Below are 17,471 nucleotides of genomic sequence, written 5' to 3' on the forward strand. Positions count from 1 at the left end.
AAAGGTTAAAATGGAAAAATATATACAGGGACCTGCATAATGACTAGTGCTTTGATGGCGCATGGTGCGCTTCTTTGTTTCAAAGACTTGGCCACTTCCACTGAACGGAGCTGGGGGGCACCAAAGTCTGCTCTCCAGTCTTCCTCCCTACTGTATTTCACAGCCTCCCTCACGTCTGTCCCCCCTTTTGTGTAGCTACCCGAATAAATTAGCAATCCAAGTAAGTGAAGGAGGAAGGAAGAGGTGGAGGAGGGTATGGAGCTGAGTAGGGGGCTGGGCCTTGTGGCGGACGATTCGGCTTTCGGTTGGTGAGGTGCACTGTACCCTGAAGCGACTCTGTCTCAACACGCACAGACACACATCCAAAAAGCACCGTGTCTCAATGACTGGATGCTGAGAGAGAGAGAGAGGGAGCGAGAGAGAAGCGAAAAGTGAAACACTGAAGATCAACGAGAGACTGTGCAGAGGACCACAAGCGTCTCCTTTCTGCTGCAGATAGTGAAGAAGCCGTGCAGCTTCCCAGCTGATCCAAACGCGCTCACCTGACTCTCGGGGACGGAGACGCATAAAAACCCTTCCCTGTGGAATACCCAACCTGTCGGTCAGCGGGATTAGAGCATCTGTGGAATTAGCACTACTGGCGTTTTCTGTTGATATTATGGAACATCAAAAAGCCTAGTCCAGCTGGCCAGCAAGGTTCCATTCAAGATTCTGTCCTGGCGGATTGTCTGTCGTTTGTGAGGGACTGGAAACCCGTTTGCATACTAATCAGGTTGTGAAGGGGATATCCAGGGTGCACATCCAGAGCAGCGGGGGTCCGATGAGTGTAAGTGATCGCTTTTTACTTATCTAAACAGTGGTGTCTCATTCACGGAATAAGAATAAAGAATAAATGCAGGCAGACAGTCTCTTACTGGGAGGAGGCTGGTGGTTTCCCATGCAGAGGGGTATGCACCCTGCATCTGCACCTTGCGTGCATGGGCTGATAGCTGATCTCTGTACTGTGCTGTGGAAGGCTATACTAGAGAGACTCAAAAGTAGCACAAGATCAGCGCATCACAGTGATGCACTGTAACTTAATATTGATTATTGATTCCCAATCAGAGAGGATGGAAAAAAAGAGTGATTCATCCCCATTTGAAATGAAAAAGCGGCCAATCCGGTCGACTACCACACAAGCTAATTACGCTTTATGGAGCTGGTAACGGCAAGTCAGTGGTTTCTTCCACAGTGTTGGCAGGCTCAGAGTAGCTACTCTTTTTATTTTGGAGGGACGACAGAACCACTTAATGGGAAACACCATGAAGTGCACAAAGTGGGTCAGCGTTTGTTAAAAGTATTTCTCAGGGAGACCAACTGGTGTGACAATGAAAAATGCCCGCAAGGCATCACTAGCGGAAAGAATTTTAAATATTGCTGTGTACCACTGAGCAGCAGACCCTATGTGTGCCTTACACATAGGGTCTGCTCTGCAAATGCTGCTGTAGCTCCTCATTTCTGCTTTTCTGATTATGAAAACAGAACCTCAGACTGGAGCTGGACTCTCTCAGTAGACATGGACTGTATACTTTAGTTTAGTTTGGACTGCTCATGGCAGTTTTGTTATGCGGCAAACAGATTTTGACTCAATCTAACTTTTCCCCCCTCTAACATAAAAGTGTTGTTATTTCAGCCATTTCTGTCTGTATATGTTTACATGGCCAAAAGCTAAAAATGGGAACCCACAGGCATATTTGAACTCCTAACCACAATACTTATTCCAGTCATATCTGGTGTCCACTGAGCTCCTCGGCACTTGGTTTTCTGCTGCATGCAGGGGATACTGATGTTTGCATTATTGCACTATCCACTTACATCGTCCCATGTGCTCCAGCCTTGCAGTACACTGACCTCAGAGACAGCCTCTGGTCTGCATAAAAACAGCAAGAGTTTGGTTTCTTGCAGAGTGATGAGGCGTGCAGCAAGACATTTTTCTAACAGGAACCATATGCATATCTAGTGCCACTAGTAGCTACAACTGAGCAGAGCCTCAGTTTATACTAACAACTTATAATTATTCACATCAGCTGCTCGGCAGAACAGATCCTTCTTCGCAGGAGAAGGATTTTAAACAACCCGGGTTATTTTCACAGTTGTTTTTATCTCGTCCTGGTAAATTCATGCTCCCTGATGCAAGAGGAGTATATCTGGAGGCTGGATTAGCTTTTAATTTGATGCTGGGTGGGGCTCATTCTGTTTCTTCAATCTTGAAATCCTACATCTGAATCACACTGACATACAGCCAAATATTGTTCTATTTCAGTTTTTGAGCTGTCATCAATTTCTTTTTCCTTGTTCATTCTAATGCTCTTCCTTAAGGGATTGTCCAAGCTACCGCTTTATTCCTTTTTTGCAAATCTCAAGCAATGTTTGGGAGTTTACCCTGAAATACACAGGGTAATCAAATTGTGCATTTGCCACCCACATTGACACTGAAATTCTGTTAGTACTGTATACACCATTGTCCTCTTTGCAACTCCCACAAAAGCCACATAAGAAAGAAAAATAGCTCTTTTCCCAGTCAGGTTTCATTACTTGCGTGATATAATCCCATAACTCTTTTCTCACTGTCTGATTTAAAAAAAAAAAAAGATTGCGAAAACAATACACATACAGTATTGCAGAGAAAACTGTAGCGGGTAAAATCTTTTGTGTTTCAGCTCATCATCTCAAACCACCAAGTGCTGCCAATGAGGGAGAGCGAAGTGAGAAAAACTGAAAATATCTTCCCCATCCAAATGATGCCTCTGAAGCAAAAAAAAAAATCTAATTGTATCCCAGAACTGTTTTTTCCTGGGTTTTTGTTTCTCAAGCATGTGAAATCAGTGTCTGAGCACAAATATCGGAAAGTGACTCACAGACTCCTCTCCATCTAACTCTTCCTCTTGCACGCACACTCACACACAAATACACAACAAACCCTAACACGTGATAAATGCCAAGTTAGACTCGTGTTCTCTCAGGTATGCAAATATGATGCAGACGCACTACCAGCCAGCAAAACACAAACACAAACATAAACAGCAAAGGTTGTTTCCATTCTCTCTGGCTCCACGATGAGTAGCTCGTGTGTTAAATATTTACCCTCCATCTTTTTACTCACTGCATGCTGCTGCTGCCTCGAGACTGTGTCGGTGTTTTTATTTACCTCTCAGTCTGCCATCGTAGACATAACATAAGCCAAAGACCCAATATTTTGGGACTTTAATGCCATCTTAATTTATTACGGAGGGTGTAGACCATAAGCAGTTGTAGGCTGCAGTGCTGTGTGAGGGAGTAGCTCTGTTTTCCTGGAAAGTCACTTCTTGTTTGCATCACCATCCACACAGGAAGGCCAGACTGTTATTAATAGCTTTACTAGTAGAGTTAGAAGCAAGATTTCTGCTGATCAGGAGTCTCATCTGCTAACTACTCCTCGATTGTTCTTTGTTATAATCCCACGTCTTGATTAACAGCTACAATCGCCAAGTTGGTCATCTTGTTATCATTATGATTTGTGAAGTTTTCCCACTTTAAATCCTGGCTTACATGTGCATGGATTACCCAAAATGAAAATCACAGTTCTGTGTAGAACAGCCGCATTCTTGCTGCTGCAACTGCGGAAGATCATTTTTGAGTTATGAAGTACAAGATTATTCTTCCCACTGTGTGGTCATAGACTTGCTTATCTTATGAATATACTAGCAAACTTCATCAAACCCCCGTTAGTCAGTCATCCAAAGTCTTGCCTCATCTTTGAGCTCACACTGAAAACTATTTTCAGAGTTCTCTGTAGTCTGTCCCTCTTTGGGAAATACAGATCTTACCTTTCAATGTATGGAATGAAAATCCATTTATCTGTGGCACTGGAGAAGATATTACTGTAGGACAGTCTCAACCATTCAAAGGAAATGGCTTGACTCTCCTGTCAGACGCTGAGCTTTTGGTTTGTTCTGAAACCCATATTTTGAACTGCTGTCTTCATTCATGGTCTTTGTCCTGGCAGTGGGGATCCTACTGTAATGATAAACCGAACATGAAAGATTACAGACAAATGGGGAGAAAAAAAGAAGAGGCTTTCTGCATGGCTTTTGGACCAGTTTCCCTACTTTACCAAAGCGCTAAGCTTGAAATGCATTACCTTGCTACACTCTCATCTTAAAATTCAACATCAAACATTATCCCATAAACTGAGTGGCTTTTAGCTGATTCATGATTAAGACCTAGAAGACTGACTGCTTTGAATGGGTTGCTATATTCCTGATTGAAGCTGCAGATGGAAACCTCTAAAGCTTTATGTTGTCTCAAGTTTCAAGTTGGTGTGACACTGACTTCCAGAAGTGTGGCCAGACCACTGGAAATGTGAGTGCCTTGTTGTTGTAGCAGATGAATGGGTAAATGCATGCGTGTGTGCACGAAAGTAAGTGTGTGGCTATAGCTGAGATCTCTCATTAGGGGAGCAACTAATCACTATTTGCAATTAGCAATTAATCTCTCAGCTGTTTTCTTAACTAACACAGTAACCATTTAATCTGTCAGAAACTACTAGAAAACCCTTCTATAATTTCCAATATTCTAATACTCAACAGTCCAAAACTTAAACTTCGTTCATGTACATATGTGTATAACACTATTAGTGGCAGTTACGTAATTTGTTATCTTTGCAGCACTGTAGCCTTAGATAATAGCAGAAAGATTTCTGCTGAGATTGTTTTATTGATTCTCCCTCAGTGAGGAGATGATTAGTACTGGCAAATGCTCCACTTCTACTCACATGTATTGGAATGAAGTGATGTATTCATTTCATTAGACACACGAAGGGATGAATTTAGGCACTGAACAAAGATGAATGAAATGCGGTAACTGGCTCCTGCCCATGTGAGCGCTTTATGGATAAGGAGTGTCTGCGCTCAGAGTCAAGCACGCCGAGCGGGGAAGAAGAGAGAAGCTGTCTGTGTAGCGTCTCATGTGTTTTTAATGAAGTAAGTGAGATGATCTGAGCTTCTGGTAACTTCAAACACTTGCGGCGAGCTGAGAGCTGTATAGGGCATCGCAGCTCAGGTGAAGCAATGTGTTATGCAAGCTAAGGGATTCATTGCTGGATGTGTGTGTGGGCGGTTTGGAACAAAAAGGAGGGAAGAAAAAAAAGTTGGCTGGGAAGAAAGTTTTTGGGGCTCTTGATAACTTAGACACTTTTTATATGTGAACTATGTGAAAAGGAATCTGGATCCACATCAGTAGACGGTTCCTAGGTAGAAGGTGCAGGAGTGTGGGAGTGGAGGTAGAGTGGGGCATCTACCAGGTCGGGGGTTTGATCCCTGTCTAGTCTAGTCTGTGCATCAACGCATCCATAGACAAGATACTGAACCCCGAGCGGCCCCTGAAGCATCTGTGTGAGTGCATGTGCAAATTTTAGACGTTTGCACACACTTACACACCTCTGAAAAAGGACCTTTCACAAATCTGTGTGTGATTGGGTGAATAAAGGGTAGCATAAAGTGCTTTGAGGGCTCAATTAAATTAGAAAAGCACTTTATAAGTACCAGTCCATTTACCATTTACAAGATTTTGAGCTCAGTTAATGAGAATTTGATGAAGTTTGAAAAATTTGAAAAGCAGCCTTGAAGGTTGTGAAAAATGTTGTCTGTTGTTAACTTTTATGTCAAAGAGTGAGCTTCATGCATTAAGCTTTCTATTGAAGCCTCAAGCTGTCTATCTCATCAGATTTTTTTTTGTCAGTGTTTAATTTTGTCGTATTAGCGTCATATAATTGATGTGTTTGGATGTCTGTTCAACTGTGTTGAACAAATTGAAAACAAAAGATAGACAGTTTTAATTCCCAGGCTTACCACAAGAAATATAATGGAGAAACATGATACAAAGGCATTTTCTTTGGAGAACAGCTGCCGGCGCACCACCAGCCCAAGAGTTGATGGAGAAATTAATAACTTATAGGCCAAGGCGCTGTCCTCAGCTACAGATGAGTAATTACACATTTTGATAGTTTCCCAGATAAGTCGCCAGAAAAGAAAGTTCAATGTCTCTCTTTAGGTTGTTTTTTTTTATTTTTAACAAAGATACTGACCTTTCTTCACCCTAAGAAATTGCTCTGATAGCTGGCAAGGTTTTCAACAAAACATTTTTATCACCATGATTAGTATTTATGTGTTTTCTGAAACAATAACATGACCTGATACGACTTTGTGCCTGGCTTGCCGTTAGGCCATGTCTCTGATGATTTCATTGGATGGAATACAGAAGGAGATTAAAGTGTGCGCTCGCACACTTGTGTATCTCATTGTGTATGTTTAAGTTGCAAGACAGTGTGCCGTTTCCCTTTTACTAACCATGTTTTGGCTACCAGCTGGGTGTTTTGTCTTTGGACTTTTCCTCTTTTTCTTCATCTTTTCTTCATTAGCTGATTCTGTGAGTCTTCTGATATAACACTCTGCGCTTCATCACTTGTTGGGACAAAAGTCTGCCTCGTACACCTCCCTTACAGGGACCAGGTTTAATCCTCAGAAGGTTTAAGATTCATTTTAAAGTTTTAGGCCGAGAATTACGACTGGGTTGAAGAGGGGTTAAAGGTCGGGGTTAGGCATTTAAGGTTAGGATAAGCCTCTAGAGAATTAAAGTAAGTCAATGAAGTGTTCTCACAAGTATGTGTGGGTGTTAGTGATAGACACAGATATATATAAATCAACAATGGAATTTATTTGTTCAGGTTTTCATTTAAACATAATAAAGTGTACAGTGATTGGTAATTATATGGATTTACTTAATAATAACATCCAGAAATAATGAATAAAACATACAAACTATGAATAAAAACTTCCAGTGTAACAATATTTCTGTAACCGAGCACTATGGTTTAGAGCATTATGCAACCAAATGGACTCATTAAGTAGCTGTTGTTACATTTTAATGTCTTCCACATTCAACAATAATTCCTGATGTTTAATTGCTTCCAGTCGCTGTTTTCTTTTCACTGGACAAAATAGATGTTCTTCTCACGTACAGAGCTCAAAATGCAAACCATGAATAAAAAAAAGGAATGCATGAGCTCCTGTCATGGTATTTTTTTTTCATTTCACCTGCAGTGTAATATTGTTTGACATAGTCATGGATAAGGTTCAGCTCGACAGCTTGCCCATATGGGATATTAAACATGCTCTGCTGGTGAGGGGCAGCGAGTGATGTAGGTGGCAGCTGCTGCTTCACTTTATTAAACGTTTCACCACATAATCTTTTTTGTTTGCTTTCTTCCCCCTCTGTCTTTTGTCTTATTTTCATACTGAATTCTCTCTTATGCTGCTCTTTTTTGAAAAAACTTTTCATAAAACCTTTAAAACCTTGAGAAAAAACACACATATTCATCAGAAGAGCTAAGCTCACTGCACGTTCACTTGGCCTTGAAGGTTAAGAGGTGAGCGAAGCAGCTCCGGCTGTGTTTTCGCTTGCTCCATGGCTTCACAGATGGTCCACAGGGTACACATTATTTATGTGTGTACATGTCAGTCTGCATTTGTGCGTTCGCTCACACTAACCTTTTTGTTTAGTTTTCTTTAAAGAAATCCTATTCTGAATCAAACTTTTCTTCTGCTGCATCTCTATTTTCTTTTCTTTCTCTGCTCTTTCCATCTGCACGGCGCCGTTCTCTGTCGGCCGGTAAAATCTAGGACGTTTTGTCACTGGGGACCTGGTGTAGTTTGTAACTGCGTGTGTCTGCATTCTGGCTTGACAGCCTCTGTGAGAGTAAATAAACAAATCTTGAGTCATCACACTAGCTTTGAATTGTCATCTTGGTGCTGCAGAGTTCTATGTCTTTTGCAGTCTTTTTTTTTTTGCTTCAGCTAGTATCCCCATTGAAGTAAGAATTTGAGTAGTAATGTGCAAAAATTAAAGCGTAACTTGTCTATTTTTGGAGCAGCATACTAAATTGAAATGGACTCGTAACTTTAGCCAGTAATGACTTCTAGGAATTTAGCACAATTACAGATAAGTAAGTCTAAGTAATGCTCAGAATATGTAGCTAGGCAGTGATTCCCAAGAGCTGTTATTGGTTTTATTCTGCCCCAGCTCATAGAAGAATGTGTGTGTGAGTGTATTTTTGGGATGTGACCTGATACATTGACAACAAAGCAAAATAGAAAGTATATATATGTAGAGCCAGATCCAAATGTTTTAAGATTTGGATACTATTACTATTTGGTAAAGAGAATAAGCAATCATTTTTTGAGTACTGCTATCTCCGATCCACCAGTGTCACCTGTGAATTTTATTAAATTCAATTTTATTTATATCACGCCAAATTGCACTTGATAATGTAAGGTGAAAAGTCTACAATAACACAGAAAAATCGCCAACAACCAGACAATCTCTCGTGTGAATGGAGCTGTTTTCTCTCCTGGCTCAAATGTAGGCTGTGCACTGTGAGACTCAAGAAAGACAAAGTATAAAAGCCAGACTGGGTAGCCTCCTTTTAAACATTCATGTGTTAGCAAAGGGAAATGCAGTCTCCTTGTCTGAAGGTGCTCCTTTCTCTCATTTTGGACTGAAAGCAGACCAAGTGCTACATTGACTCATTAGCCCACCTGGACCAGCGCTAACTGGTTGACATGCTAACTTCAGTAGAAATCTCTGCAGCACTGCACATGTTTGTCATAACTTCGTAGCTGTTAAGTCTTCACATTCTGGCGATAACAATAACTGTGTTTTCATTTTTCAAAATCTATTTTAAAGTTCTTACAGATTGCATCTTTAAATAAGTCATGACATGGTTTTATATCCAAATAAGAGTGTGGAGGCAAATAACTAACTTTCCAAATACCTTTGGATTAGACAGTTTTTTTTCTCTTATATTTACATCCTCAATCAGAAAGCCTATTGTTTGAACTTTTTTCATTTTCTATTTGATTTGGCATGAAAGCCACAAATGAAAACAGATTATGGACTTCATTCTTATTCTCAGTAGGTTCCTGGCACAGACCGCTGTGCTCTCTGTGAACTCACTTCCCCTTGCCCACCCTCTGCAGCCGTGCTCATGTCACTCGACATAGGAAAAAGGTGATAAAATCAAACTCCAGAGCAACGTTTTATGGACAAAATTTAAAAAACAAACCAAAACCTTTCATAAAGTTGAGATAAATGTGTAATAAATGAGTCCTTATAAGAGAGTTTGTAATTGAGCTTTTAGCTCTTAGTAACAATTTGATAGGAAGAGAATTAAAAGTCAGAAATTTTATTCAAATTATAATAAGATATGTGAGATGAATTATGACACTATCCACAGGAGACCAACGCCCGACCAGTTTTAGCACGTTCTCTTTCACTTTTTTTACACTATCTGGTTGTGGATGGATTAGGACTGACGTCTAAAGCAGAGGAGTGCCAAGGAACTGGTTCTTATTCCAGCATAATTAATTCAAATGTACTTACTAAGGGCTTACCAGTCTTCACACTGGAATTAGGCTGCGTTTCACTGGTTGTGAGCGCTTTTACAATTACATGCATCCCTTGGGTGATGTACTCCAGTCATATGACACAGTCATGAACTCGCTCTATGAGTAGTAGTATTAATATTGATTGTGTTTTGGTGTAGCACAAACATGTATATTTCAGTGTGTGTGCAACTTTCCAGACAGTGGCCGTCTGGCTGTCTTAGAGCCTGGTGCTGTTATCCTTCAGAATCACTGGGTGGGGGTTGATTCAGTTGTGGAAATGAATTGAAATTGATATTCACCTTTAGTGTAGGTTCTTAAATTGAGGAAAAGTAAAAGCAGAGCCAGGGAATTACACGTAATATGCACAAAGACACACAGACGGCTCACACGCACATGTGCCTACTGCTGGTGACAACTGGGGTTAGAAATAGGACGTCTATATCCAGATATGCATGGCAAGGCAACTCAAGGGGACACAGCAGTCATTGTTTTTGTGCTCCTAAACACACACACGCGCACACATACACACAACCCAAGTGACATGAAAACTGAAGAACAAAGCTTTCCTCCATCCTATACCCCCTGCAAGACTCAGCCCTCCTTCCCTTGTCCCACAAAGCTTTTTTGGCACTGCAGACCGCTGCAGCCTGTTTCACTACAAACTGACCTAACCTTTCATTCTCAGTCATTTAAATGTAACCGTATACTTGCATAGAAAATGCTTTGTCATACTTTTATAAACCAGAGCATTGCCATGTTGGGGTTATCAAGCATGCAGGTCTTGTGCCTGATGATACACTAGATTTTAACAGATGGGGTTTTAAAAATGCAAAAAGATGGTTGTATTCAGTGTTCTGTCTTTGTGGCACATTTTATTGTTGACTTTTGACACAGCATGAAACCTTTTCCTTTTATTCTCTTCTCTTTCTGTCTTTACTGTCAATCACAAAGTTTGGCCAGTGTTCTGAGTGACACGGAAGCAGTTCCAGAAGTGACAAGTATCTATAGGCAAAGCCCTACCCTTTAACCACTGAGAAACCAGCTTAATGCAACCCTTTTGCTGTTCCATCAAAGCACAAGATGGCATAGATATCGGTGATACAGAGCAGCCTGTTTTTACTTGGAACTTTGTGACTTTGAGTCCTGTTTGGCTTGGCTGAGCGTAACTATGGCGTGCCCAGCCAGATCTGCTAAATACATTAGAGGGAACGGACAGAGGGAAGGAGGAGGAGTAGTAGAACATGCAAGGGATTGGGAGATGGCACCGCACGTGGAGAAGCTATTCCTGACAACTGAGTTTCGATAGTATAAACACATTTACACACATCCTCGCGCACATACCGTACTGCTTTAAATGGTCACATATAGAAAACGCTATGGTTTTCTATTATTTGGCTGCAGCGCTTAAGAGCGGAGGCCCATGTATTTGAGGCTTTGAGGGCTGCACACAGCAGAAGGAGATTATGGGGGTGCAATGCCAGATATAATGTGGCTGAGACTGCGTGGAGCCCTAAGGGTCTGCCCTGTCTGTCAATGTGGTCGCACACAGATGATGTCACTGCTTGCATGCACATGTCATGCACACATGAAAGCCTGCAGACAGGTTGAATCTTGCTTGTTGTGCTGCTTGAACCCCTTTATGTCTTACTTTTCTGTTTTTTTTTAAGATTAGGAGAAATTCCAAACCTCTTTAAATTGGCCGTGCATAATTCATCATAATTTTAAAGAGAGCCACTAGAGGGAGTGTATCAGGTGATTATCTTTTACTCCGCTGACTCTTTGTTAAAGCCAGAGTACTTTCAATACGAGCTCTATTTTAGCCCCTGCACTCTCCATCCCTCGTCGGCTCGTGTTGTCCAAAGCAAACACAAGTGTATTGCAGCCCATGTCAAAGGTGGAGATGATGTCATGGACAGACTGCTCATTGACAGTGACAGATTGCAGCCATGCGATCAGTTCATCAATATTACCTTTCACTGACACTCAACTGAAGCAGTGAGAGAGAAAAGACGTAAAAAGACTGGAATACACCCTTTCTGACATCATAAGTTCTGCCTGCACAGTCCAGTGGTCTCTAAAGGCAACAGGCCTGCCAAGCCAAAGCAAACTGCAATGAATGTTACTTTTGCTATTGTGTTCCAAATCTGCTTTTTCCACGTCTCTGCTTTGTTCTTTTCATGCTGTTCTCCTTGGTCTGCTCAATGGCTGTGTTATGGTACTGAGTTAATTTCATCAGAGCGACGTCTCAAAAGGCCCAAGCTATGACTCTGAGTTTCCCTCACTGCAGTTAAAAGGCTTTGTTTTATCATCACACCCCTAATTGTCTCCCAGGCCTCTTTCAACTTCTCTCTCTCCTCTCTTTTCGTCTTGTTTCAGACAGACACAAACACTGACAACTACTTTGAAACACAGAGACAACAAAAGAAGGGCTTTGTGTGGAGACATGTGCTCAGCCTGAGCATTGTGTAGGAGTGCAGCAACTGTCCAGAGCAGCCGTCTGTACCAGATGTAGGGGTCAGTCAGAGGGGCCAGTATCAGTGTCCCCTTCCCCAGTCCCCGTGGAGCTATAGCCTTTATTAATCTTTCCTCCTCAGAGGCCTCATAAATGACCGCAGGTCAGAGTCAGTAGAAAGACTGGTAAAGTGGATGATAGCACGAGGATTCATCACATAAAATATTGTTTTATGTTTTATTTGTGTCATATGCATACTTAAAAGTTTTTAAGGAGACTTGTAAATCTAAACTACTAGCAAGAAACTCATTTCCTTCTGATTATTGTATATGAGATAGCAGTCATTCAAAAGGGTAAGTGTATGGTCCTTTTGTGTGTGAGACTATGAATTCTTTAGTTTAATGTATGTGCGAAATCTGCAGCCAGCAGCAGGCTGGCTTTTTCTCTAGAGGTGAAAGACATTCCTAAAGTTAACTGTCCAGATTATACATGCACTATGGGAGTGATTTTTTTTGGTGAATATGGCCATCCAGCAAGGGCCACCGCCCGCCATTGAAAACTTGTCTCTAGTTTGCTACTGGCCTTTTGCCTGCATCGCACATTTATAGTTTTGATAATTTAACAGCAACAGGGGCAGGAATCATTCACATTGCAGAGAGTTTAGGCATTAATGTTCAGATCGCCGTAGAATATTGTTAAAGCATCATCTCTCTGGTTTTAAAAGTGTGATGAATGAGTTGTGTCAGGGCTGGACGGTTCTCCTCATTGCAGGATGTTTTGAAGAGTTATATGCTCAATAAATCTTCCCTTATAAATACGAGTGAAACGTGCATAAACAATTGGTCTCATTTTGAAAGTAATCTAAATATTTGTAGACTTCGCCAAGGGGTAAAACGTGCATCTATCTCGTGAGAGTCCAGTTAAACTTGTTCGGTTAAACTTGCCAGAACATTTATGAGCGTATTTCCAGGATTTTATGCTAGTATGCAAAAGTATGTGTCAAAACTGGGTCAGTTTCCATTTGCAGATAATTATTGGTGTTTGTTTTAACTTGCTGGAAGAACCAGATGGTGGTTATGCCGCAGGTTAGCTTAAAACACTGTCAGGTGAGTTTTAGTTTGACTTCGAAAATCTTGTGATTAAGGTTCCTGCTGTCGACATGTCACCATACCGCTTTCTGGCACAAGAGGCTAAGCATAAACAGTTGCTAGCAAGAAGCGTGTGACTCTGCAGGGGTTTGTGGACAGTTGTTCATCATTACTTCCATTGATTTGGCATTAGCATGAGGAGGATACTTTATGGAAGCGTGCATGATTTAAAGTTTGGGGAACCAGAGAGGCTAAGAGGCTAAGCTATAGGCATACTTTCCCAGGCTTTCTGCGTTATTGTAAGCATTTGCTGTTCTGATCTGTGTTATCTATAAAATATTTGACAAACAGATCTTAATTCCCAGTGTGTTATGTTCTGCCCACTTTAAGATATTGTCATAGAGTGGATAAAAGTTGTTATCCTGTGGATAATTATAAGTTATGACTGTCCTCAGTTTGGTCCACCCACTGTGGATCCTGGACAGACTCAGACGTCCATTGTCATGCTCTTTCAGTGCTTCCAGATCCAGCTGGAAACTTCTGTCTAAAATGTTATATATATCTATTTTATGGGGAAAAAGCTGAAATTCATCAGGCAGTGTCTTTAATATCTGTTCTATACCACTATAAATGTGTTAGCACCTTGTCATGCGGGGATTTAAGATACATACTCAGTGAAAATAAAAAAGAGATGAACATTCTCTTTTTGTTTCATGCAAAACAGCGAATTTTCAAGAGGGAATTTTCAATAGCGAATGAAAAGCGCTGTACACTTGCTCAATTCAGGTTTCATAAAATATACCTGCACTTTTAAAAAGTCATATTTTTGTGGCTAATATTGTCTTCCCTCTCTTCTTTTCTTCCAGGAGTTTTAGAACCCAGCCATGCCGATAACAAGTAAAGGGTCAAGAGGGAGGTTTTGGGTCAGTGAACCCTGTGTGCGCTCACGTCTTTGGCATCAGAAGGTCTATTTTTATTTCTGTGTCATCCTTGTTCTGGTCCAGACAACAACTGTTCTCGGTGCACTAGAACTCCAGCTGGATGAAGAGCAACCGGCAGGGACCATTGTTGGGGACATCAGTGCTGGGTTACCGCCTGGTGAAACTGCAAGTCTTTATTTCATCTCGGACCACGAAAGCACAGGTGTCAGCAATGACCTCAATATTGACGAGACCACAGGCATCATTACCACTGCACGCCGTCTGGATCGTGAACAGAGGGACCACTATAGCTTCATTGCTGTTACAATGACCGGGGTCACTATTGAAGTGTCAATCACTGTCAACGACATCAATGACCACGCACCTGTGTTCCCAAAAAAGAGTGCTGTTCTTAAGATCCCTGAGCACACAGCTGTGGGCACAAGGTTTTCTCTGGAGCCAGCGACCGATGCAGACAAGGACCAGCTGACCACCCAAGGCTATGCTATTCGTGAGGGCAATGTAGGCCAGACATTCAAACTTGAGACCAAGAGAGGTGCTAACAAGGTGCTATATCTAGACCTGGTAGTCAATGGACTGCTTGACAGGGAAAAACGCTCATCGTACACCCTGGTAATAGAGGCTTTTGACGGGGGCTCACCTAGGAAGATGGGATCTATGACCCTGGAGGTGACTGTGACTGACATAAATGACCACGCGCCAGTCTTCAATCAAAGCAGATACCACTCTATTATCTCTGAAAGTCTCCCGCAGGGAAGCAGTATCCTTCAGGTTAGTTTTTGTGCTCTAATTTGGTTCTAAAATAATGTTTTTGACTCCACATTCATCAGGATTTTGTTTTTGCTGTCTGTGCAGGTGTTTGCCACAGATGAGGATGAAGGTGATAATGGGTTGGTGCTTTATGAAATCAACCGACGTCAGAGTGACCCTGAATGCTACTTTGTCATTGATGTAAAGTCTGGGGTCATCACTCTGAATAAACCCCTGGACTATGAGCTTAAGAGGGTTCATGAACTGGTGGTCCAGGCCAGGGATAATGCCAGCCACCCTGAGGTAACTGCATTGTGGCCCCTTCATTATAGTGCATTAACAAAGCCGTGCAGTGTGTTTAATAGGTTGTAGCATATCGTATTATATACTTATATTAGATAGAAATTGCTAATGAGCCGCAAAGAGCACGAATCCTATTGATTGATACTGATGGTCCAAATTCATTATTATCTAGACATGGATTCCTCGCTGGTTCCATTCAATTTTGTGGTTCCCAGACGATGAATGTTAGTGACACATTGTGGTTGGTTTCACCTTTTTTAAGACAAATATTGTATGGCATTGCTATCTAGTCTGTTTCAGGATTTGTGATCCCCTGAGTTTCCTCTATCACCATCATCATGTCACAGTCTGGCGAGGGCAGACTGTATGAATTGAGAAAAGGACCCAAAACGCAGACTCCAAGGAACAGGGAACAGAACTTGAAATGTTAACAAAGGCGAGCCGTTTAATATGGCTGGTAGAAAAGGTACAAACAAAGGGCAAGGCAAACTGAAGCAAAATTAACACAAACCTAAACTGGGAAATCTAAACAAACAATAAGAAAAACCTAGACAAGAAACTTGGAAGCATGGCATAGGAAACATGGCGTGGACAACAGACGACCTGACAATCACACACTGAAAACAGAGGACTTAAATACACAGGAGGTGATTAGGGGAAGTGGAGACACATGAGGAAACAGCTGACTAGGATAAACATAATGATGCACAGGCAAGAGTAAAACTAACCGCATGAGCACAGAACACAAGACCCCTTTTCAAAATAAAACAGGAAACATGCAGACGTAGACACGACAACCAGAACTTGACAACGTAAGACACAGACATGAAACGCATGAAGAGCAGGGGAGATTTAACATGGTCGGAAACGGAGGGGGAAATAATAAGAACTAGAAACACTTAGGCATAATAATACAAACTTGATAACATAAGACACGCAGCATGAAACACGAAGGGTGAGGGGAAGCTTAAATACAGGGGAAGAAAACACAAGGAGTCTAATAACCAAATGAACTTACATAACCTAATGAACAAAATAAACTCAAACTTAAAACACTGGGTCAAAAGACCCAGGACCATGACACATCAGGTCAAAGCTAATTTGTTTTTCCATCACTTTGGTTTAGAAGAGTGACTGTAGGCCTAGTAGCACCTCTAGTATGAAGAACAACTTTATTGCTTGACCAACACATTTCAGTCTGTAGCCTTCATCAGTGTCAACACGTGGTGACATGATGAAGTGTTGCTGGAGCTTGTTTTCCTGACCACTAACATGTTTAGCCTAAATTAGTCTTAAATAGTCGATTTAAGCATACCAACAGTACAAACTAATATAATGAATGTGAAGAACTTGTGCTGCGCTGATGAATTCCCAGTAGAAGAATTATCTAAATCCTATAACTTGTTTTCACAGGTGACCAATGCATTTGTGACTATTCATGTCCGTGACTACAATGATAATCAGCCTACTATGACCATCATCTTCCTCAGTGAGGATGGTTCTCCAAGAATCTCAGAAGGAGCCCAGCCTGGCCAATATGTAGCTCGGATATCTGTCACCGACCCAGATTATGGAGAGTACGCCAACGTCAATGTGTCTCTTGAGGGTGGTGATGGGAAGTTTGCTCTTACAACCAAGGACAGTATCATTTACCTTATATATGTTGACCAGGTCTTGGACAGAGAAGAGCGGGATTCGTATGACCTGAGGGTGATGGCCACAGATTCTGGCACACCCCCGCTCAGAGCAGAGTCCTCTTTCACCATCCAGGTGACTGATGTCAATGACAACCCCCCTCTGTTTGACCAGCAGGCGTACAGACAAACCATTCCTGAGGTTGTGTATCCTGGATCCTTTGTTCTTCAGGTTACTGCCAGGGACAAGGACCAGGGCCCCAATGGGGATGTGCGATATAGCCTGCTAAAGGGCAAAAACTCTCACTCTGATTGGTTTTCGATCGATCCAGTTACTGGGATCATTACCACAGCAACTGCTCTGGATTTTGAATCAGAGCCAGCGCCTAGTGTGACTGTGGTTGCGATGGATAGCGGACGCCCGCCGCTGTCATCGACAGCGAAAGTGGACATTGTGCTGCAGGATGTTAATGACAACACGCCGGTGTTCTCCAGCAACTTCTACAATACCTCCATCAAGGAAAACACCCCAGCGGGGACTTGCTTCCTAGAGGTAGGAGAAACCCTGACAGAGAAAGTTTTCTCTTCAGCCTTTTGCTTCTCCTTCTAACTTATAAATCTTTTATCTATTTTTCTCTCTACTTGTCTTCATTTTGTAGAGGAACTGACATTTTTAATTCTTTGAGAGCTCTATCTTGCAGTGTGTTGAACACAAAACTATTGTCCTACTTACGCAGCCAAAACCTAGTATTCACTGTCTTCCCAGTCCTCTCATCTCTTTATTCCCTCTCTCTTTTCACAAACACACTCCCCGTAAAACCCACTATGATTACTCCCCTGGC

The 17,471-nt window shown here is 41.7% G+C and overlaps 1 protein-coding gene across 1 annotated transcript in view; it reads left to right on the forward strand.

The window, feature by feature from the left end:
• Positions 1-207: 207 nt before the first annotated feature.
• Positions 208-17,471, forward strand: part of dchs1b (dachsous cadherin-related 1b) — an 85,491-nt gene continuing 68,227 nt past the window's right edge. Inside the window, exons 1-4 of the mRNA XM_026180996.1 lie at positions 208-826; positions 13,868-14,713; positions 14,798-14,995; positions 16,409-17,182. Coding sequence (XP_026036781.1) covers positions 13,886-14,713; positions 14,798-14,995; positions 16,409-17,182 — 1,800 coding nt within the window. The 5' untranslated portion in view covers positions 208-826; positions 13,868-13,885. The remainder of the gene's footprint in view (positions 827-13,867; positions 14,714-14,797; positions 14,996-16,408; positions 17,183-17,471) is intronic.

This window comes from Astatotilapia calliptera, chromosome 10 (assembly GCF_900246225.1).
Source record: "Astatotilapia calliptera chromosome 10, fAstCal1.2, whole genome shotgun sequence".
Taxonomy (NCBI): domain Eukaryota; kingdom Metazoa; phylum Chordata; class Actinopteri; order Cichliformes; family Cichlidae; genus Astatotilapia; species Astatotilapia calliptera.